At 38.7% G+C, this 24697-nt stretch overlaps 1 protein-coding gene across 6 annotated transcripts in view; it reads right to left on the reverse strand.

Moving 5' to 3' along the window:
* The window catches only part of LOC116735792 (voltage-dependent T-type calcium channel subunit alpha-1I-like), a 78479-nt gene that overhangs the window by 36609 nt on the left and 17173 nt on the right, over window positions 1-24697 (reverse strand). For 5 of the 6 annotated variants that reach the window (XM_032587893.1, XM_032587892.1, XM_032587890.1 and 2 more), the window contains exons 4-18: window positions 23178-23337; window positions 19131-19479; window positions 18958-19050; window positions 14176-14500; window positions 13685-14058; window positions 8654-8805; window positions 8144-8329; window positions 7278-7395; window positions 7031-7186; window positions 6805-6895; window positions 5613-5767; window positions 4184-4879; window positions 3544-3644; window positions 2086-2209; window positions 981-1049 (exon numbers count right to left, since the gene is read on the reverse strand). In XM_032587893.1, the coding sequence (XP_032443784.1) occupies window positions 981-1049; window positions 2086-2209; window positions 3544-3644; window positions 4184-4879; window positions 5613-5767; window positions 6805-6895; window positions 7031-7186; window positions 7278-7395; window positions 8144-8329; window positions 8654-8805; window positions 13685-14058; window positions 14176-14500; window positions 18958-19050; window positions 19131-19479; window positions 23178-23337 (3149 nt within the window). The remainder of the gene's footprint in view (window positions 1-980; window positions 1050-2085; window positions 2210-3543; window positions 3645-4183; window positions 4880-5612; window positions 5768-6804; window positions 6896-7030; window positions 7187-7277; window positions 7396-8143; window positions 8330-8653; window positions 8806-13684; window positions 14059-14175; window positions 14501-18957; window positions 19051-19130; window positions 19480-23177; window positions 23338-24697) is intronic. The other variant, XM_032587891.1, reaches the window with a different exon arrangement.

Raw genomic sequence — 24697 nt, forward strand, 5'->3', positions numbered from 1 at the left:
CAATCGCTTCGTGTTTGCAGTTTTGACTGAGTTTAAAAGCTTTCTTTATGTTTGAATGTTACAAACAAACACAGAAACAAACATTCCTCTGAAACTGCAGAGTACCAGTCTTGATAAAGTCCAAAGAAAGTCCTTCAGAGCAAACTTGTTTGGATAGGACTCAGAAGCCACTTATAAGGCAATGAGGAGTGAATCAATACTTTTGTAAAGCACTGTATTTCTTTTGATTTGTATGGTCTGCAGAAACCATACAAAAAAATTGCATTATGCATCATACATATTTTTTGTAACTCCAATATTTTGCCTGAAGATGCTTCAGATTGCTGACCATTTCTCCTACTGTGTCGTATTTTGTTTCCCCTTCTCCCCCCTTTTTTGACTCCATCTTGTATGCAGCATTCAAACAGATGATAGAATCCTATGGCGAGATTGATGTTAAACAAACAAGCGCATCGACACACGTTTTGGAGATACACACAGGCTCAAAGGGAGACATGTACCACTTGGCCAGGGGGCTGACAAGTCTGCGGCTCCTTGACGGGCTCAGATTGGTTAATAATTGATTGCGGGAGTACATAATTGATGGCCCACTTATGCCAGACACTTTTTCAAAGAAAACAGAGGATGGGGACGAAAGAGTGAGGGAGAAGAATGAAAAAAAAAGACTGAGAAACAAACAGATTGCGATTTACAAAAATGACTGCTCAGACCCTAGAGAAGTTAAACCATAGAAGTGGAGAAAAAAGGAAGAGAGAGACATGCAGCAAGTAGGAGAATATGCATAGGAGTCAGCCACTAATTAATGACATTGCATAACTGTTTTCCCCAGAAGAACCTGGGAACTGGCTGTAAAAGAAAAAGAAGGAAATAGTATGTTCTGTCTGAGAACTGAAGGCACGTCAATTGAAACAGGCAAACAAAGAAGGCATCTCTTTGGAGCCTGCACTGGCAGTAAAGAGAGACAGGTTGTAAAATGTTACCTTGAGAGTCATCTCGCCCACAAAGATGGCAGTAAAGATGTAGTTGGAAATGGTGAGAAAGACTCTTTCCTGTATGAACAGAAAAGAGAGAAGTAAAGAGAGTCAAGTGTCAGAAGCACCAAATGGGCCAATCAGGAGTTTTAAAGTGTCTTTACAGCACCTATTAGAGGATAACATTCAGTTTATCACAAGAAAATGCTACTACAAAGCAAAAGCAGGAGCATTTTTGAGCAGCCTCAACTTAACACATAGAGCTCCTTGCAAAAGCATTCACATCCTCTATTGGTCTTTTATAGGACGGATCACAAATATGTAATACCGGAAGAAAAAACAATCTTCAAAGTGTGCATTGAGCAGTTTTCAGAATAATCTTTCTGTTCAAATACAGCTTTTACACAAGTGTTTTGGGCTTTGTGTCTACCGGATTTGCATATTAACATACTGCAAATTTTGGCAATTCTCTCAGAGCTCTAGCTCTGTTCATTCCATATGTTCTTATGGCCTTCACAATAATGGCTATCTTTCTATCCACTCTTCCACCAAAACTAGATTTGTGGAGTGCATGAGAAAAAAAAATCCTCTTCTTAACAGATTCTCCCATCTGAGCTCTAGATGTTTATAAATCCTCCAAAGTTACTCTCTAGGCTGCTTAGGTAGAAAAAGGGTAGGTTTGCAGCTGTACTAAAGCATATCTAAACTTTTTGTTTCTTCCTACTTTGTTCTGGAAAGCAAGATCTTTCCAGAATATCCTACTTCTGGAAAACTTAAATCTTTTACCTGTCTGCTGTGTTCAATACTTTTCATGAAGCTGTTTGTTCATTGATTTTCTCTGCCAAACCTGAGGCCTGCACAGATTAGTTGGATTTGTGCTAAGATTAAATTGCACACAATGAATATTTTTTATTCCCAATCAGATCTTCTGAAAGCAGGTAACGACACTGGATTACTGACAGGCATCCGACTAACGTGCATGTATGCTACTCATATTTTTTTTGTAAGAAAATGTGAAAACCGTCATTTTATATTTCACTCCTTTGTGTTGCTCTAACAAAATTATATAACAAAAACAAAACTCTTAAGTTGGCCACATTTCACATGGATTTACCAAGCTGCCTTGAAGGATCTTTGGCCTCTCAAGAGCCACTGTGATGCAGTTGGAGAAGATGAAAGCCAACACAACATAGTCAAACAGCTTATGGGCGATGATGGACTGGCACACCTGTCTGAACCTGACAAGAGAAAACAAGATGCAGAACTTTTTTTAAAAAACAAAAAAGGCATTGCAGACAGTTATTGTCCTACCACTGTGCCTGAGCTTATCTGCAACTTTCATCCAATCAAACTGGAACCGGTTCCCGTGATTGCATGGTAGCTTCTTCACATCTCAGTGAGTAAATAGTCTCATTCAGGCCCTGTTTACATAGCTTCTAATTCAAAACAAATTACTTTAACTCAGAATCCCAGGTACCCTGAGTACAGAGCTCTGCTGGGAGAACAGAGTCGAGGGATCTGAGAGAAACACACAGAGAAAAGGGAGAGGGAGGGGCTGGTAGCAGAAGGAAATAGGACGTTCAGTATGAACAGTGAATCTGCTTTTGAAACGTGAGCATGTGACAGCGCTCACTGCCAAAAAGCAATTAAATATTTTCACTGAAGTGCTTATCAGAACAGATGACAGGAATATAAAAACGAGGAAAATACATATTTATTGTAAGTAAACATGGAGAGTTTTCAATGTTTTCTTTTTTTTTTAGAAAAAATATTAAACCCATCTATGTATAATGCCTTGAATGCAGATTTTAGCTTATCACTGTAAGGTGATGCAAATCACAATGACATGTCTTGCGAGGCTGCAGTCCTGTTTTTATTTGTGGGGGAGGGAGGAGGGAGTCTGCTGTTGGTAAAAAACTGGATAAGTAAATTATTTAGATTTATCTGTTCTTTTGCCATGTTTATTCTCAATCAAAAGCAACAACAGTGGGAGAGAAATGTGATTGTTTTAAATTATATTTGTTATTAATAATAACATTCCAAAATATAGAAACATTTTGTAAAAAGTTGGAGCAGATGTAAGGACAAGACTGGAAGTGATTGTGAAAAATTTCCAAATCAACTTGATGTAAATAGTAAAGGTACACCATCCATTTTGGTTGACTGGTAACTTTTTCAAGGTGACATTGCAAAGGGACAGGCACTCTGGGGGAAAAAAAAATCTGGTAGTTAAGCTAAGCTAACAACTTTTTGTTTGAACTGTACCGTCTAAATTTTCAGAAAATGACACCACATTCTGTTTATCTAAAATATTCTTGTATTTCCTGAAAAGGAATAATTTTCTTTTTAAATTTATAAAGTTAAGGGCATAAGGTTTAACAGGTTTAACTCCTGTTCACAGGAGTTAAACCTGTTTAACTCCTGGTTAAACAGGAGTTAAACAGGAGTTAAACTGTAGTGAGTAGTGAGCTTGTGAACAAGCACTTGTGAACAAGCTCACTACTGAGCAATAAGCCTGTCACTATCCATAAATCCTAAAGCGGAAAGATAGAATGGTGTCATGTGGACTCACTTGTTCTGCGGAGAGAAGAGAAAGATGGACCAGTCTTCTCTCGTCTCACACCAGTCTGGTCTGTATGCCTCCAACATCTTCTGGATTCGGAAGCATAAGCTCTGCAACAAACACATAGATCAGAGCTCACAAAGGTACACAGAAAAACACAGCTATGAAAACACAAAGCTTCATAGAAAGAGTGCGTTTAGGCTGCATTTTTTAAAATTATTTTTTTATTATTTATTTTTTATTAAGTGAAACATTTATGTGGCAGCGACTTGGACATCTTTCAACATTACCATCTGCACAGTTCTTCTCCGATGCTTTCTAAATAGTCCTTCCCAATTAACCTTGTTTTGCTCACACATTTATTGCTTACAAGGGGAAAAAAAATAAAACTCCAACAAGTGATGATTGACTGTGAGTGAATACACATGGAAAGTTGATATAAATCAGACACAATTGACTAAACGATCACAGTGTTTTTAAAATCCAGCACTTTAACTTTGGAGTTAACAGACAAGTTACTTTAAGTCCTAAAAGCAGATTCTACTCATTTCCTCTAAGTTGTGTGGAGGTGCAGCTGAATATCACTTTTCATAAATGAAACAAACATTTAGGCTCTTCTCCCTTTCCAAGCAAACAAACAGTAACTTACATATTCAATGTCGTCATCCAGGTCCTCCCTGTCCTTGCTGCGTGTGTTGACCTGGGGGAAGACATCCGTCATCAGGTGGCTCTGGAGGTTCACCCCTCCGGTCTGCTCCGTCTGCCGCCTTGAGGGTGGAAGGAGCAGGTGCGACAGTGGCGTCTTCCCATTACAGTCTTGGTGGATTCCTTCCAAGTCCCCACCGGTGCTGATCACAAGCCCTCCAGAGAGGCTCTTCTTCCTGTGGTGAGCATGAAGTTTCACGGGAGGGAGAGCATGATGTTGCTGTGGGTTTCCAGCTGGAGACTGGAGCATGTGTGGGAGCTCCAGGGAGAGAGCTCTGCGGTCCCTACGAGGTACAAAATAGTCATGGAGCTTCGGATGCGGCAGCTGAAGACAATGAGGAGCGGCAGCAGGTGGAGAGAGAAGGGACTCCTCTTCATCTGGCTGTATATGATGGTGGGGAGACGAGGAGGCACGAGGGCCGCGGATACGGAGGCTTCCCCCTACCATCCCTCCGAGACCCCCCAGACCGTAGCCGTAAAAAGGCCTTGCAGACGTAGGCGTGAAGGCAGGGCTGGCAGAGGGAGATGAGGAGGAGCAGGGTCGGCCCCCAAGGCTGCTCCAGCTGGAGCGACGGGCCCACAAGGGGTGAGGCTGGGGAGGCAGCGGACGGCCCCAGTTGTGGTAACCTCGACCTGGATACTGATAAAGGAAAATCTATTATGAATTTCTAAGAATACAATTTAAAAAAAATTTCTCACTGGCCTCTGTTTATCAAAAATAACCTACAATAGAATTATGGCTGAATAATCATTTCCAACCTCATTCTCAACTATATCAATTTAGAAGTGAGTGTAAGACACACTCATAGCACACACTGATCACACTGATCACACTGATCACACAGACAGACAGACAGACAGACAGACAGACAGACAGACAGACAGACAGACAGACAGACAGATAGATAGATAGATAGATAGATAGATAGATAGATAGATAGTCCTGTTAACAATAAAGGCATTGCATATTTGGATGCATAGAGATTTTTTTGAGTTTTAGAAGCTTCTTTTAACTTGTTAAAAATCTTCTGTCTCTTTAAAATCTGAGAAAAAGATAGATTTTTTTTTTACTCCTTTGTTCATCCATGTTGAAAATAAACAAGAATGTTGCATTATAGGGTGATTGTTTCCAGCTACTACAACAACACCATTGATCATACACTACAATTGGCCAGCATACACAATTTCATGAATCATATTGGGAACTTGCCCTATAGTCATTTTTTACCCAAATCTGTGCCAGGTTTGATAAATGAGGCCGACAGTCTCAAGAGTCTCAAGAGCTAACTAGTCTACATAGCACATACAGTATATTATTATTCAGTCAGGAGCTAATGTGGTTAAAGTTTACGTTTACAACCTTTTCCACTTACCGCAGCCCTCCTCTCCAGGTCAGCTCTGCCGAGAGAAATAACACTGTTCTTTCTGGAGCCGAGTGCAAAGGTCAACTTCTCTCCTGGAAACAGACCAGCAGGCAACAATGACATGTCCAGGTGTCCGTTAGGGGTCAGGGTACAGATCTTTGGGTCTGCAGAAGACAGAAGGAAAAGTGCGGGAGGCAAACAAAGGAAATCAACAGGAGCGTTAAGTGGAGGTAAAGCGAAAAATAAGACAGATGAGTGGAAAGAAACTGTCAAAAGGAGAAACAAGGAGCATTAAATACACCCCTTGCCTTCCTTTGTTTATGTTTTGTCTGTTGCTGCTATGAAAGCAGAGGCCTCCACATCACTGTACACAATAAATGTCCCAAAACAATGTTATAGCCACCTCCAAGGGGCAGAGGAGGATTTAATTCACAATAAATTGTCTTTCAAAAGGCAGAAAGAAACTCATAACAGTGAAACAAAGGGATATCTGCCAGTGGTTTATCCATTGCTGAACATGTCTTTGGGAGAAATTGGTCTTTAAAAACAATTCAAACGTGCTTTTCTTCCACCAACACTGACATTTAAAAAGGTACACTTGAACTCAGGGGAACGGTGATCAGACACCATCAGATGACTCCCTAATGTGTTGCTAAATGCCGCTATGTACTGCAGTCTATGGCTGGTTCATTCCTGCTTTTTCAGCAACTATGAAGGGATATGCAGAGAGAATGCTAAAACTGAAATAGAGTTTGCAATCCATAAAGTTCATTAAGCTTACATCTTTAGTCTGGGGAAGGTGCTTAGCAAGCTTTTCTTGTGAAAACTGTAGGTATTTTATGCCACAGGTTACAACATGCAAATTTCACAGCACACACTGCAATCATTATACTTGGATGTGAAAGTACACCTTTATAATAATGATATAATTAATTATGAATTAATTAAATGAATAAATAAATAGATTTAATACAAATCTACGTTTATTTTAGGATGATATTGAAGTCTCAGAAGAACTGCTGTACAGATTAAAGTATGGAAACGAATAAAATTCTGACACAATAAAGAAGATGAGGTGCTTTTCACTGTGAAGTTCTTAGAATAAAGTTTCTAAAATACTTCCCATCTTTTTTTTTTAGTAAACTAGTTGTAACAGCAGTGATAAAACTCTAACTCTGCTAAATAGTCACAGACATTGCACCTGAGAGGTGAAGGGAGTCTTTTTGCTTATCATTTTCGTCAAAATTACAGGAGGACCTGTCATCATCCGAATAGGAGCGATTTGCGTCACCCTGTCGAAGGAAGAAGAGAAAAAGAACACATAAAGTGGAGACCTTTAAAAAACACAAAACATGCAGTTTCAAAGACATAACATCTTATTTCTTTTGTTGTATTGTGTTTAATGCATGGTTTGTCTCTATGATTACCTCTGCTTGAAAACCTTCAACCAAAATGGCGACGAGTAAATTGAAGAGCACGTAGTTTCCAAATGTCATAAGGGCGACGAAGTAAAGAGCAGCACAGGGAGAGGTGGACGCCATGCCATTGTAGAGAACCATGTTCCAGTCCTCCTGAGTTAGAATCTAAAGCAGACGCAAGCATAATGAAAAGAACTTTGCTTGCCCAATGAAGGAAAACGCATGGTATGAATTTGTGAGTTTAAACTACTTGTACCTGAAATACAGTGACGATAGCCCAAAGCAAGGAGTCAAAGTTCTTTCTGTCAGGAACTGTATCTCCTGCCTCTGTCTTCAAACTGAACTTACAGCCAAATATATGCATCCCCAAGATACTGCAGCAAAACAAGATTTTTATGTACAATTGAATATGCACAGAATATGCTGTTTCTTAAAGGAAGCTTATTGATGACTACATCAAGCATGTTGGTGCAAGCAGACATTTAACCAAGTATTAGTATGAGTGGATTTATATCTATATATGAGGATGAAAGGATCCTTATATCAGAGCAAAAGGAAACTTTGCTTTTCTTTTGCTCTGAGAAAAGCAAAGTTATTTTTAATTGTTCCATTTAGTTCTTGCTTCAAAAAACATAATTGAAGTTATAAATTGTATTATTATTCCATGCACAAAAAAGAACAGTTCGAATGTATCATTAAAAGCAAAAAAATAACAAAACATTCAAGTTAAACTGTTCTTATGGAAGCAAATGTTTAAACTACTCTGACAAATGTGATAGCACTTATAACAATTTCAAGATGAGACTACTAAAATCAAAATAATGCTTACTGAACCAATGATGGTTTGCATAAAATATTTTATGCAAACCATAAAATATTTTTTTATGGTTTGCAGTGATGATGAAAAAAACATTTTCAGTCTCAAACTGTTAAACCTACAGCAAATGTTACACATACTGCCTTTTTGCATACGTATGTAGCAAAAAGATACATACGTATCTTCTATTCACAAACTCATTTGTGAATAGAAGATACGTGCTTTTACTATTAGATTGACAGCTTGTATGGGTAAAATGTAGATTTTCTTTCTTGTCAAATTCCAAAAAGAAGTGATAAGATTACCTGAAGATGAATATGAAGAGCATGAGCAGCATGCAGAAGGTGGCCACGTTGTCCATGGTCTTCATCAGGACCACAAGCTGCCTTCTCAGTGCAGGCATGAACCTCACCAGCTTAATGACCCTCAGCAGCCTGAACGTCCTCAGCACTGACAGACCACCATCTGCCTGACCAATGATCTCACACACACTGGAGTTTGTGTTGTAGAAAGTGTGCACAATTAGAGAGTGTGGGATGATATGGAGAAATAAAAGCACCTGGTAACTCTGGGAGTAAAAAATTATGCTGGTATTTGATTCTATTGTAATTAAATGCAGAAAATCAGATTTTTAAAAAATTTTGCAATTATACATTTGTAGCATTCAATTCAACTTCATAACAGAATAAGCCAAAAAATGTACAATTTCTGGAATGATAGTTGTCACCTGAATGTAGATACAAATCAGACATGCAACATTATAATACATTACATGTTTGTCCAATAATTTTCCTTTATTATGATGGATTACAGACCTGATGATGACAATAATGCCATCAAAGATGTTGTATGGGTTCCTCAAGTACTCAAAAAAGCCAAAAGCTGAGAGCTTTAGGATCATCTCCAGGGTAAACATGCTGGTGAAGACAATGTTACAGATTTCCAGGACATTGGTCAGTTCCTCAGGCTTGGTGGACACAGAAACAGTGCAGGGACACAGAAACATAAAAAGACAAAGTCAAATAACAAGTCAGTAGGGAGGATGGAATCAAAAATGTTGAAGTAAAACAAAAAGTAAAGAATGTAGAGACTGGGCTAGTTTTCATGTTACATAAGATGTAAAAGACACCCAAACAGGAGAGATAATTATAGTGTCTTGTAAAAGCTTTCATACCTTGTGAACTAAATGTTTGTTTTTTTCATTACAACCACATACTTCAATATATTATTTTGGAAATTTAAACTAAAAGAGCTACTCTATGAAAATAATATTAGTGAAGAGACATGATCACGAAAACCAAGGAGCACAGAGGGCAGGTAAGTTTGGAGATTAAAGCTGAGTTGGGTTATAAAATAATATTCAGAGTTTTCAACATCTCTCAGCACTGCCAAATCAGTTATGCACCCAGCAAAACATGGCTGTGCAACTAAACTGACAGGCCTCGGAAAGAGATAATTAATCAGGGAAGCTGCCAATTACTCCATTTTAACTCTGGACCAGCTGAAGATATCGACAACTCAGGTGAGAGAATCTGTTGACAAGCCTCCAAAAATGTAACAAATCCTTTGTTCAGAGAAAGTCATGAGAAATCCATTTTAAAACTGATCAAAGACCACACGAGGAAACAACAATTATGTGGAAGAAGGTTTTCTGGTCAGATGATATCTAAATTAAACTTTCTGGTCTACATGGAAAACTGTTTGAACTAATATTATCATGCTGTAAAGATGCTTTCTTTCAGAAGTGCCTGGGAATTTGATCAGAAGAGATGGGAAGAAGGATGGAGGGTGCAAAATTCATAACCTTCTATCAACAACCCTACAGTTAGAGCTGCAATGTCATTTTTTAAATTAAAGCATATGCATTTGCTAGAATGCCTTAGTCAATATTCAAACATAATCCAATTGAGAAGCTTTAGAACGTCTTGCATTTGCTGTCCACAAATGTTCTCCATCCAGTCTGACTAGGTTTGGTGTATGCACAAGAAATTCAGTATCTTCAGTAAAAAGTGGTTGTAAGAAGTCTCACAGAAGGGCTTAATGCAAATTCATGAATCTGTCAAGACCTGAAAATTGCTGGTTAGACACTCTTCATCCAATTTTGGATGAGATTTTAGTCTCTAGGGTATCTAAAACTGTTTGAGGGATACCCAAAAAAGACGTGCAGATGCATTTGCTGCCAAAGGCAGCTCTTTAGAGTACTGACTGATGCCTGATCGCAATTTTTTTATTATTTTATTTTGAAAACATGCAATTTATGTATAAATGGCATACTAATTTATGTGAGTTTATCACAGAAAATTCCAATAAAATACAATATGTGGAGTGTTATAACAGATACTGAAAGACTCACAAGCTGTGAATACTTTTGTAGGGCACTGTATAAGAACTGCACTGCATAAGTAGAAACCCTGAAATACACAAGGCAGGGTTTATTTCCATTTGTATGTGACTGTGCATGACTAGACGCACTTTATCCCAGTGTATTGTGCATATGACTGAATGTTGTGTTTGCACAATATGGATCAGATGCTTTCACTGATACCCCCTGTGAATTTTCAGTTTCAAAGCCAGCAGAGGAAAGAAAAAAACAGCCAGCAGAGCCCTGCCAAAGTTAGCAAACCATGTCAGAGAAACACATTCTCAGCCCTCCCCGTCTCTAATCCGCTTTTGCCTCCAATCTATCTCCATTCCCCTAGTACTTCCATCCCTTTTTTCTCTCTCCTTTTTCTGAGTCTCATTATCAGGCTGACCCATCTCTTCCCAATCGATATCATCCTGTCGATCAGTAGAAAGAGAACAGGAAAGGAACGGAGTGAATTTAGAAGAAGGAGATGAGGAGAAGACAATAGATGGTGTAGCTGAAGACAGGATAAGTTACAAGAAAAGGTAAAAAACAAACAAACATAAGAAACACTTAAAGGTAAGCAGGGAGCAAAAGAAAAATACTTCTTATCACTAAACATCCAGCGTTGTAAAAGGAAAATCCACAGATACAATAACACCACCTGATCAGGTGCCTCAGTAAGGAGGTAAACAGATACACAAATGCAATTTTTAGTCCATTGCACCTGCTCTAACCTTGAGTTTCCTTACTCATCCTTAACACCAACACAGGATGGGGGATTTATTGCTATTGACATACCTATCATGACTCTTGACATCACAACTTAACTCAGACAAAATGCCATCATCACTCCCTCTTCAGGTTTTTACCCAACTCCTCTGTACAGTTTCCTTTTTTTTTCTTGCCTTATTACCTTCCTCTGCTTACCTCAGTCTCAAGCTGTTCTACAATGTTTACTTGAACTTGACTATTTATCCATTTGTATGGTTTTATTTCCATCCAGCCAACAGGTCCATCACAGGGCAACACATAAATATACAAGAAAAACAAGAATGTACTCATACAAATGGGCCATTTTGGAGAACAAAAAGAGAACCCACTCATGAACAGGAGAAACAGACCCCAGACCTAGAATAGAACCGAGGACCTTCTCGCTGCAAAGAAACAGCGCTACCAACTCCATCTGTCCATAAAATAAACCCTTGCAAGCCTTTATAAGATTACACTGTAAAACTTTAAAGTTGCTGTGAATTTGTAACAAAAATACTCCTGTCTTTTATTATGATACTTTGCTAAAATGGAACCAACAGCGGACCATAATTCCTCTATAGCCATGTAAAAGACTCATTGCCAATTTACACCAAATACTTAACAGTAGTTGTTGCTGGGACAACCAATCATCCGATTTAAGGGCCAATTACTTTCCTATGAAGAATTTGAAATTGCCAATAAAATTCACAGGCAAATATACTGTATATCAATGTGCTCCATAAGGTTTTTGCCCTTTGGTATTCACTGAGCTGGGATTTTTGCAGGAGGCAATGTGGTTTTCATACAGAAAAATAACCCAACACTTAAATGAATACTTTTCTGTCAACCTGCAAAAACCTGTGGAGGCAGAAAAATGCAGAAGATACTCAAAAAAGCAATAAAGATGTGTGTGTCCAAACGTCAGTGTAGGCTTCTTGCTTTGAAAAGCCCACACTTGTTAAAAAAAAACAAAAAAAAACGATTCTCACCAGGAACAGAGCTGAAAACTGCTGTGTGACTTCTGCCTGCCTTTGCACCTTAGAGGTCTCCTTCCTCCTCTTTTCCCCCCTCTACTCGCTTGTCTCCCCTCGATCCACCTTCCCCAACCAACCCCTCGTTTATTTTTAGAGTCTTCAGAGATGAGAGAAACAGAAAGCAACTACTCTGTATACTGTCAGAGAGTGAGTGGGTGGATGACAGAGGAAAAAGTGGGGAGGCAGCGGGTGAAATCAAGGGAGGTAAAAAGAAAAAAATAGAGTCAGAGAGTAGATGCGACACTTGAGGTAAAACAGGAAGGATGGTAGGTAGGAAGAAAGGCAGCCATAGAAAAGATGGAAAGGAAAGATACACAAAGGAGCTTAATGGGGGGAATAAGGAGAGTGAGGTGAAAATAATATTAGGGAAAAAAAGGGAGGAGAATCATCTGATCTGGAGAGGAAGAGAAGAGGAATCAAGCTGTCTTATGTAACAGCTTGTGAGTCTTTGCTTGGATGTGTTTCTATTGGTGCATTTGCGCAAGTATGAAAAAAGATATTTTGTTTGTCCTCACAAAGACTGGACAAAAAAAAACTTGTGTTTGCAAGTGCATGTGTGTCCTTGGCAGGCGATTTCCACTCCCCCTCGCCGACACCTGCTTTGTTCGCCTCTGAACAGACAGGGCCACTGTTAAGGAGTTGTCTGTTTTGTCTGCTGTTGGGCTAAATGTTTATACCTCTGTCAAGAAACTGTGTGGCACTGATGATCTACGCCCACGCTCATCTGTCGGAATCTCATCTGCCGTTGCAATATTTCTTTCTGTGACTCGTAGTGAGAGGGGAGTGAAAAATGATCACACTAACGCACTCTGTTGACACCATAGTGCTGTATGCCAGTCTAAATAATTGAATGCAGTGTTCCAAAACAATCACTATCGCTGCTGGCTCAGAGCTTTTGGAGTAAGTGCACAAATAAATAAGAGAGTTGTCTTGACAATTACAATGGATCGAACATTGAAGGATTGAGAATGTGTGGTATGCAGATTATGCTTTTTTTCTGAGCAAAGCCAGAAAACTAATCTGTTACAATATTTTCCAGATTAATTAGGGTTGTGGTCCTCAACTTTTAAAGTGCTTATTATACTTTAAGGCGCCACTTTAATTAGGAGCTCCTGAGGAGTACGTGGTTATGGTCTGACTGTGGGTATAATTCTGTATTTGTATAAATAGCTCTAGCAGTGTTTCTTTGACATCCATTTTCACTTCAAGATGGGAATTGTGACATTGTGGTCGAGGATATCCGTTTATCCCGATATACTCTTCTGGATATAAGGAAGAGTATATCTGTTTTTTAACATGGTTATGCTTTTAATTGTATTCTGCTGCACATTATTTTAACTTCTGAAATAACACAATATGAGCCTCCAGATTTAATGCCCATGGTGCGCCGCCATGGCCAAAAATGGCAGGGCCGATTTTATTCCAAGTCCAGCCCTGATAATATTATATTTTAATTAAGCTTCATCTGCCAGATGTTCTCACAAAAATTGAAATCATCACACTTCCACCAACTTCCTTGACAGATATTTGACCTGTTGTGTGCTGGTGTGGTAAAGTGTTTGGTTTTCGATTGACATTCCATAAAAATAGATTTTTCTAACAGAACAGTCATCAATTTTAACATTTAACTAGCTGACTGAGGCTAAGATCCACACACATCTGCCTCATCATATGCTCATCATTTTAAAGTGAGATAGTGAGAATGATCATCTTACCTGGTTGTGGTGTTCAATGCCCATGCTGATGGTGTTGATAAGAATTGCAATCATAATGCCCCTGCTGAAGTACTTGCTCTCCACAATACCCCAAAGTTTCCTTCTCATATCCTTCCAAAGGTCCCTACAACGTCCAAAACACGTCCTCCTTTGCCTCCTCTCCTCATTTTTCTTCTCCTCTAAGTGGTTCTCCTCTTTGTCTGTTTCCTTCACGGCATCCTCTTCATTTTCTTCCCCATTCTCCTGTCCTGCAGACCTCGAACCTTCCTTCAAACAGATAGGGCACTCCTCAGGGCTCTGGACAGTCAGGCTGATGGAGTTAGCTTGAGCTTGGGAGTCATGGTTCTGCTTGCCATGGTGCGGACATTTGGGTGCTGAGGGGAAGCAACAACAACACAAGTCTAATCATGAGCACAGTCTTGAACAGTTGCATGTTAATCTGCCAGACTGAATGTATGTAATTTCTCTTTAACAATTTTCCTCTTACTTACATCTTTGGTGCCTCAAATGATGCTGATCTCCATTGACATTCCCTCCTCCTCGCCTGTTGCCCCTGCCTATACTGGTTGGAGCAGGCTTGCCTCTTAGAGTGTAGTAGAGAGCTGCTGATCTCCTCTTGGCCTTACGAAGGACGTGACAGACCAGCTGGAAGAGCTCTTCGTAGCAGTCTCCTGGTTCAGCCATGCTGGCTAAGGTGGAAGAGGACAGGCACTGCGCTCTTTGCTCCTGCATCAGCTGGTGCTCCCGCTGTTTGGTCTCTGAGAATTGAGTGGCGATGACCACCAGGCACAGGTTGATCATGAAGAATGAACCAATCTGGACGAGGGGGGAGGAAAAGCAGATATTCTAAATGAATATACAAGTAGATGAGGAATAAGATTAAGCATACAAAGGTAAATTACTCCTTACAGTCTATGCTATGAATGTAAAAACCTTAACACCAGTATGTGTAAAAGGCTACAAATCAAGATGCAATAAATAAAAATGTGAAGTACTGGATTTTTCCAGGGGTAATTGCACACTTGTTTGTAGAATCTCTCACACTTTCTGATTCCATTTGTGGAAATCGTGCACACATACTGAAGGTCTCTGAGGTCTGGCCTCCTACCACACCACGGCTGACTGGAGGAGACAGACAGAGCCAGCACATACCCAAGGCACAGTTCATAGTCTGCCTTTCACTCTTTCTCTTTCTTCTCTGATTTAGATTTTACATCTATTTGAAATTAGACATCTGTGTTGTTAACCTGTGGAGTCTTTGAGAGATCATGAACCGGCTCTTAACTTTGGTCTGAGTGTTAAATCCAGTCATTTAGTAAATGTTTTATAGACAATTATTTTAAGAAATAATTATTTTTCTGTAAACTAGACCAGAAAGACACGCTAACAAACTAATCAAAAGATGCCCTCAACTCCCTTAATGTTATCCTGTTTATATAATAAACACTTCACTGGTTGGTGACATAAAAACCTTAATTATAGATGGAAATATTGATAAAGTCTGGTGTATGTATATGATGTTGAAAATTTTTCCTTATTGGGATGAGCTGAACAATATAGACCAACCTTTAAAATAGGTGAACAAATATATATAATAAGTTATTATTAAAATTATATATTTGTATGTCAAAACTTTTTGTTGTGAAACCCCTTTCCATGTGTTTTAACTTTGCTCCACACATTAACATATCTTATTGGAAACAGTATAATACTTTCAAAGAACAGATTTACTGAAATAAAATTACACAAAGGTGCATTTACAAATCAAAGTGGCTGCACCTTTTGGGGGGGCATCAGACGGGTAAGTCCAGATGACTGCCACACTTGTCAGATTTTTAAAAAGTTAAGAAAAGCATGCCTCATGTTTCTTTCACTTCACATTTATGTGCTACCTGTTAATCTATCACATAAAATCCCATTTAAAACACATTGAGTTTGGTGAACGAATGTGGAAAAGGCAAATTAAACTTTTACAAGGCACTTTAGGTGAACAAACAATTAGAAAAACTAAAGAGTTGGCACTTTTTAGCGGTAGTAGCGGGAATCATTTTGAAACTGCTGAATTGGGCCTTTACTCTAGTACTTTGAGCAGGTTACAAAACAGTGATTAGATCAATACTTGCTAACGCTGACAAACTGAAAAACCATACTGCCGGACGAAGGGGAACACTAGATATGTTTTCTATAAGCTATAGTCCCTTAAGACAGATATGAACATGCCAAAAAAAAACCCACAGATATAAACACATCCTGAAGGCCAAAACATTTGGAACAGGCATGCTTAATAAAAGATGCTCAGATATCAAATCCAAAACTAATGGCCTTCTGCCTTTAGACTTTCATCTGCAATGATCAAAGATTTAGGGCAAGGTGAAGGAGAGTCGGGGCAACCCAGAGATATTTACAGAGAGAAACACACGGAGGGGAATTGTAGAAGGGAGGTGGAAAGAAAGGAGGAGAGACACCCAGCTGTGGTCTGTGGGTCAAAGCAGGTCTGCAGGTGTGGGAGGCTTTGATTTCCCTCCAGCCTTGCATCTGTGCGAGTGTCTATTCTGTGATTCTGATCAGCGGACAGCTTTACGCATAATCAGGGGGGGCAGTCGAATATCACACATTTAGATCATCACTGCATTATGCATGCATGTGTGCACACACAAACACACTCCAATACCCACACATCTCATAGCAGGTATGTTCCGGCAAAAAAACCCTACAAATGTTAATAGTAAGCAAAGCTTACTGCAGAGAACTTTTATAGATTTTGTTGTTGGTGCTGTCACACACATTTGAATGCATTAGAGCTTATTCTTGTTGTAAATTGGACATTTCTTAGCATTTGCCCTTTACTTTTATTGAGTTACTCTCTTCAACGTGCCACAGTAAACGCTCTTACGGTTTCTCAGTGTATCAAGTGTCATGCAGAGAAGAGTCTCTTTGTAAAACATCATGGAGGTCAAACTTCTTGTCCTGAGTTCTGTAACCCTGAATACACAAGCTCAATAAACAGCAGTCGATTCAGTAACTTAGGAGGGCCATTTGAACACTTTTCAAACAAATTCATATAATTTGGAGATCATTTGTAGAGGGTTTGTAGCTTTTGAAGGTACCGTTTGATCAAAATGAAACAGATAATCATTTTACTGACTCCAACACTGTTTTGCTACCAGAGGATGGTAGAAATGATTTAAGTTGCTTGCCATCTGCAGTGCAAACGCTGAAGAGCCATGGCTCTGGGAAACTGAAGCATGCAAAATCCCCAAGAAAAGAAAAAAAGAAGCTAAAATTATAAAATTGCTTCCACAAACTTTAGACATCTGATATTCAAGGCCTAGACAAACAAACAGAAATAATACTCAATGTGGAGTATTTCACCCGTAGGGGCTGGGAATGAAATGATTAAAACCGCAACTGTTGTGGAAAACTGGCTTGCATGTATGACTGACGTCTCACTCCACTTTTTAATATTGCTGCTTTTCACATTTCCATATTATCATACTCTAAAATATTTTCTTATATAACCTTATTGTCACTGTCAGGGTTTTTTTTGTTGTATTTTAATTTTAAATTTGCATTTACACCATTACATTTGTTAAAGTATTCACCTGCTTATAGAAGAGTGCAACATCTGGGACTTGTATTGCAGTTTTATTGCAAGACAGAGGGACTTAATCCCACTTACAGGCAACCAAAAGGACACCGAGGGCAGAGTAAAACAGCCTTTAGTGCAGTGCCAGCTGGCACTTTATGGAAAACATCTGCTGAATCTCACTATGCTATATTCTTGCACTGGACATTTCAAGTCGATCCTCCCCTCTCATTTGTCTTACTCTGCATTAAGCTCAAGTTATGTAACTTACACCTCTCTTCCTACGTCCTTTAAATATTGATTGTAGATAGTCTTTTATGATGTTATTTTATTTGAACGACCAATCAATTCTTGAATTAAAACCCTTATTCAGTAAACCTGCTCAGTAGAACACTAAGAAGCACTTTAATAATCAAAAGGTTTGGCAGAAAAGAGATGTAAAAGAGTAACATCAACAAACTCAGTCACTTCTTGGTATTCTTATCTAAGGACAGTCCAAATCTGACTTTTTAGACTAAAAAGTTGATTTACATATGGACTTCCACCTTAACAGGATGTTGCTTTCTCGTTTATGTATCAAGGTAAGTTATGTTACTTGATATTTAGGCTGTGTTTGCACATCTTTATTGCGTCTACCCAAAGCAGTGGCAGTCATCATCTACTTTCTAACAAAGAGTATTTGTCAACAAGAGAAACCGATAAAATTTAAAACATGGAGTGGAAGATATTAAGCAAAAGTACATAGTATTGCATCAGACAGACCATGTTTTATTGATATAAAGATATAAAAAACACTGTATTTAGAATAAATGCTCATGTATTGATGTAAAACTGAGAGTGTTGATTTAAAGTGTATACTCCATATGGCTGAACTAAGAAATAGGTTATCCTTCCAAAGATAACATTCAGGCCTGGCTAAAATATTTCAAAAGTTTGTGGATGAATGTGTTATAGTTATACAAAATCAGTCTTGAACCTTTGATTTATACTTCCAAATGATCTAAGTGATTGTTTGGCATAACAAACAAAGCTGAGAATTACCAAGACAACATTAAACTCACAGCGAAAGATGAGGGAGGCAACATCAGGCTCTGGGGTTACTTTTCTTAAAGTACTAATGAGATTTATATCCCAGTCCTTTAATTTGTGATCAGCTTTATATTGTAGTTAGCTTAGGGTATGACCCTTCAGTTATCTGCTAAAAGCTAAAGATGAAATGTGTTTTTTTAGCATGACCAAGCAAATCAATAAAGTATGGCCAGACTCCAGCACTACATGAATCAGAAAATCTGTGGGGGACACTTGATGAGGACGGTGGTGCCATTTAATCAGTGGTTTGTATACTTTTGAAAGCTGTTGTATCTCTGACTAACTGAGTGGGACAAACAACATTTGTCTTTGAAAATATGGCACTTTCTATAATTTAAAAAAATGTATAAATAGAGATTTTTTTTTCTCTTATTGGCCAAATAATGCTTATTGTGATAAAACAGAGCCAGCGCTGTGACGGACTGTTTGCTTAACAAGGTGGTTTAGAGTGCATAGCTCCCTTTGCAAAGGGTTTTGTAAATTAAGTAAATGCACAAACTCTGGTTTGCTGCCAAGGCTAAAAATGCAGTATTTATTTTATCTCTAACATTTAACCCTTTAAGGAAGCATGATACACGTGTTGAGCAGAGTTACTTACAATGATGAGAAGGATGAAGTAGATGAAGTTGTAAAAGGAGTGAGCATCCATCACATAATACATGATCTCCACCCAGCCCTCTAATGTTATCACCTAGGGAAGGAGATGGAGCAACAATATTAATTTATGAATGTACTGTTTTTTATAGATCTCCTTGCAAAAATGGAACCTACCTGGAAAATGACAATCCAGGCATACACAATGTTGTCAAAGTTAATTGCTCCTTTGTGGGGGTTAGTGCTTCCAGTATGGCACCGTGTATAATACTGGTTCCAGTTGATGCACAGACCCAGAGCTTCACCAGCGCCGCTGCCATTCGACAGTGGCTCAGGACTCAGGCCCAGAGACTGTCTGTGCAGAGCGTCTTCCTTATCCAGACAACATACGCGTCCTCCTTCCCGCCTCGCTGGTACATCAGAGCATGACATGATGCCGTTATCAGAAGCCAGGGAGCAGATGAAGGGCCGCTCATCATCCTCTTCTGGTCGGTAGTAAGGAGCTGGCAGCGTCATGCCTGAAGGTCTGTGCAAAAAACATATATAAGGTTATAAATATGAAGGTTGAGTCTAATAAATACAAAAAAGTCGAATGTTATCAGATTTTTATCCTGTTTAATAATATGTTTTACATTTTTCATGGAGATTCCTGTAAGAAGGGCAGAAGTGAGAAAGAAACAGGAAGGAAAAATGATGATGAGACATTTTATAGGGAGCGTTCTGTGAATAAATCTCCCCAAAGTATTATAAATAAAAAAAACGTGAAAGCAATACTGAAAGTACAGGGAATACAACTCTCAATACCTCTAGCCCACTTGGATGTTAACATAACCTCTCTACAACAACATGTATAGGGCAAGGTGTAGATGTTTTGACATAAACACCACCTCTTCCTAAATCATTAAAGTTTTTTAATTGTTCATGTAAAAGAAAATCCAGTGAAAAAACTTGAAGTTTCTTACAGATCCAGCATTATTTCACAATATTTTCTGATGTACACAGGCTAACAATGTTCGGTATAGGACAACTCTGTATACATAGACAATTATTTACACATTTGAATAGGTTTTATTATTTCTAGAGTGATTTTACCCATTTTTTCCAATATATTTCATTTGTAACATAAATAAAGACAAAAATAGGTCACCCCATTTCTTTTGACTCAAATTGGGACAGTGTTGCATTTGCTACAACTATATCATTTTTGCAGAGTTTCAAGTCTTGCCTCAGCGAGCAATAAAACATTGTTACACTGCGTACAGTCTGGTATTTTTTGCATCACACTCAAATCAGTTTTCAGTGGCAACAATTTGGAAAGTTGTGGATACCTTTATAGTAAAGTATGTATCTTAATACATGTGTAATGCAGCTTTTAATCAAGTTTTCCAATTTGCTATTGTCTCAGTTATGCAATTTGAAAGAAAAATACTGTAGTAAAGCTGGTGCAATGAATTGATTCAGAAACCCAAAATGGAGCCAACAACAACAAAAACGAGTAACAATATTTAATATTTAAGTAAATCACAGAGAAAGATCTTTGGAGTAAGAAAATGCATGTCAGCTGGATTGTTCAAATACAGCTGAAGTATTTCTTAGTAAAATGTAAAAGATTTATGAAGCATTTTCTGAAAGTGAACACTTTTATTCACTCCTCTTGTCTTTTCTTCTGTCTATTCGTTCCAATAATCACATCCATATCCTCTCCCTTGAGGATTTTCAGACTTTCCAATCATTTCTGTTTCTTGTTGGTTTCTGTCTTTCATTTTACACCCAATCCTTTTGATCTAATCCTTTCTCTCCCTGCAGATATCGGGGCTGATAAAGTATCAGCATACCTCCACTGTAAGGTCCAGGTATTCTAACAGCACAGAAGTGTATCATGATCAACAGTAGCACTTTTTTCAGTTCTTTAAAACAAGCTTATGAAGCGTACGATGAAAGCATATTGGAAGCTACAGCACAATGGATGACATAGAACTGCACAATGTATTGAACCTCAATCCTCATCTCAATGTCAGTGTGTGCAGTGTCACAACTGTAACTGTAAAGGACTGCTTGGATGCTATTCTTGGCAAGCTATTATATTTCAAGTGCCATGCACTCTCGCTTTGCCTTTTGGGTGCACTCCCACTGTCCTCAATGCCCACCACTAATCACAGAGCGGTGGCAACATAATGTCAACGGTAAAGAAAGAGAAGAGGAAGAAAATGTGGGAGCAATCAAAACCAATATCGTCATTGCAAAATTCAACAACACTGCTGCAATTTCTGATTTTCCCAATACTATTCAGAATACATTTCTGAAACTCGGTCACTGGTCGTCCATCCATCCATTGTCTCTAGCTGCTTACATTTGCAAGGTCGGAGGGTGGGTTGATGGCTACCTCCAGATATCGATAGCCAAAGGATAATTTGCCAGTCCAAAGCTGAAGAGGCGAGGCAAATAGCTGAGGGACATGATGAGATGTGCTTGGTGACTGAAAGTGGACAACATACTTGCTAGGCAGCACACTTCTGCTCCTATGTTGTTAATTTTTCTTCTTCTTTTTTTCTCCATGTGACACAAAGCAGGTTTTTGTGATTTTAATTATCAAAATGGAGAACTGGAGGTGTACAGCGTTGTATGGCTGTATTTTTATTTAGAAGGATGCAAAAGTGAACATAATGTGATGTGCTTAAAGTCCAAAAAAGGGCAACAGAGTCCATAGCCAGATGTGACTTATAGCTTCAAAAAGCTTCAGATATGTTTGTTCTTTAGGTATAATTTGTTTCACTTCTAAGCACACATGCAGCATGTAAACATGTAGTTAAGAATATACATCTGATTTTAAAATAAGCCTCCTTATCCAAACTCATTATAGTCTTAGATATAAATTCACTTTTTATTGTAAAAAGTTAAAAGAAATTCCAACAAAAGATAGGTTAAATTCAAAAAGATATAAAGGGAAGGAAGAAAGACTACTGGAGCATGAATGAAGGTTGTTGTCCCCCCTGCTTAGAGACTTGGCATCACACAGCATGGCACAGTACAACCTGACTTCACACTGAGAAGACACCTGCCAATGGAGAGCGAGGTGGAGGCAAGGACCAAGAAGTGGGAGTAGCACAGAAAAGCTGTGGTACGTGTAAAAAAAAATAGAAAAAAAATAGGTCAGAAACAAATGGCAGATCGAGACAGGAATTAGCCTGCTGGCTGAAACCTGCAGACAACACAGAAAGGACACCCTACACACTGTACCATTAAAACGTCTTTTGTAATTACATTGGCCTTTTTAAAAGATACAACTGAATCTTGCAAAAGATGTAACTTTCAGGAAAAAAAAAAAACAACTACAGAATATCTAATCTTTTAGGAATTTGTTAAAAACAAAACCACCGTGGAGAAAATAAATCATGCAGGCCAACAGAGAGAGGCTATAAAATTGCCTAGCAAATGCTGCACTTGACAGCGGCACTTAGCCCACTTCATTATAACCTCGCAAACATATGCCCTTTACTTAGCATAATAGTCCTCTAACACTAACTCACACCTTTCTAATTAAGCACTCCAGCCCCACTGACTATATCTAGTGCAATGATATAAAGAATACACAGGCTTAATGCTTTGATTGAGTAATAGGTGAGATGAATGCACAAATCAAATCCTACATGAATCATAGCAGAAGTGTGTGTCAGTCTTTAGATGTACCTGTGTCAATGTAGTAAAGAGCTCAGGTACATCAGCATGTAGATTTAACATATATTAGAGCACACACGTGTTTGTATGTCTTTCAGGGAGCTGAGGCAAGCATGAAGGAAATGCAATCAAACAGAGTTCAATAAGAGTCCTGCACTCAGACACAGTGGGTGATGCTGTCACGTGGCGTCGTAAATATGGAGGACTACAGCTGGAAACTAATCGCGTTCACAGTTGCAAAAGAGAAAGACTCCTGTAACAGTTTTTTTTTTTTTTTTGCCGTTTAAGAGCCAGATGGAGAAGAGAATCTACAGGCAGCAGCAAAAAAGATTAACGATGAAAGCATGTAAATGAGTTTTGCTTTCTGGCTTATTCAAAATATGCTAAAATAATTTGTAAAAAGGAACATTCACAGAGAGTTGATAGATTTCTTGGCATAATATTGGTTTGATGAGGTGAAGGAATGTGGAAAGCAAACATTAGAGGTTTTAGGAATAAGTGTCACAAATCCCTCTTGAGCATCATTTTTTCTTTTTTCTTTTTACTCACATGGTGAAGTTCTCCTCTTGGTAGCATCGGTTCCTCAGGAGTCCCGCCCATAACTGCACGCCGATGATGCCGAAGATGAAGAAGACGAAGAAGCAGAGAAGCAGCACATTGCCCAGCATGGGGAGAGTGTCTAGCAGCAGGTTCACCAGAATGCGCATACCTGCAAGGATTAGCATGTTAATCAGTCTGTAGCAGAAAAATATTACTGATTGCGGGATTAAAAAAAAAATGCATGTATTTCATCTTTTTACACATTTCACTAAAATTACATTACAGAAATGCCTTTCTTTTGGCCTAAAGCTTTGCTAGGCAAATAGCAGTATCTACATAAACTACCTACTGTATGTAACCTTTTTATAAAGCATTTACTCTGTGTAACTAAGCAAAAATGGTGCAGAGCAAGGGTTTTGCTTTGTCTTAGTTTCGAGACATTTCAGAGATAAATATGTCTGCCTTTGCATTGTATGATACCTCGTGAGCACTTCATGTCACAATGAATGGTTAAAATCCGGCCATGTACTTGGTGGCGACCTCTTCCTGGTCTTTAGTGTGGTTTATGTTTTTAAAATCTGTTTAGTTTCTAAGCTGCTTGTGGCCTTGACCTTTTTTGTCTTCTTGATTGCTTTCTGATTCAGCAGAGGACTGAAAGCTGAAAGGGACTCCGAAAGCTTTTGATTTAATTATCCACGAGAAAATTCTAATTAATTTTTAACCAGCAGCTGAGATTTGACATCGCACATATCAAAACTGCAGAAAAACTCCACATAAATCAGGGAAAAAAACACCAAGAAAAACAAATATATCATTGGCAACAGCTTGAAATGAGCTCGTTCAAAGATCAAATGAAATATCAATGACACTGATGCATTTCCAGACGACATGAGGTCACAGTCATGAGGAGATGAAGCCTAATTGCAGAAACACGAGTGTGTCCCCTGTCGAATAATGATGACCTTATCCCCTGTTGATGAGCCTGTCTCACTGTGATGACATACTGCACTGATACTGTGATTAGCAGAGCATAATGACAACTGATTGGTCTAATGAGCAAGTGAGGTGAGACCCCTATGATGAGATCACTGCACAGAGACGGCGTTACCGTGAAAGTGTACCATCCACTCATCAAAAATGTGTGTTGTTTCTCTGAGCTTTAATTCATGAAAAATAGCTCAGCGGTCGGTTAATGTGTCTCAACAGCACATGTAAGCTGCTATGAGAATGAGTGACAGGAAAAAAAGCTGTGGGAAGGAGAGAGACAGAGGAGCCAGATGAGGAAGATAATTATATTTACAGAAGTGAAAATACCTGTAGCTTATTCACTACGCAGACACAGAGCAACATAAACACGGAGGTTCTCTGTTTTAAAATCTTAACATTCCTTAAAAACAGGTCTCTGATTTTCAAATGCACAGCGTGTAGCACTGCTGGCTTGCAGCAAGAAAGTTCTTGGTTCAAAACCAAGGATTATATACGGAGATGCATCTTTTCTCCATGCATGTATGGGTTTCCTCTGGGTACTC

Source organism: Xiphophorus hellerii, chromosome 16, assembly GCF_003331165.1.
Source record: "Xiphophorus hellerii strain 12219 chromosome 16, Xiphophorus_hellerii-4.1, whole genome shotgun sequence".
Lineage (NCBI taxonomy): Eukaryota > Metazoa > Chordata > Actinopteri > Cyprinodontiformes > Poeciliidae > Xiphophorus > Xiphophorus hellerii.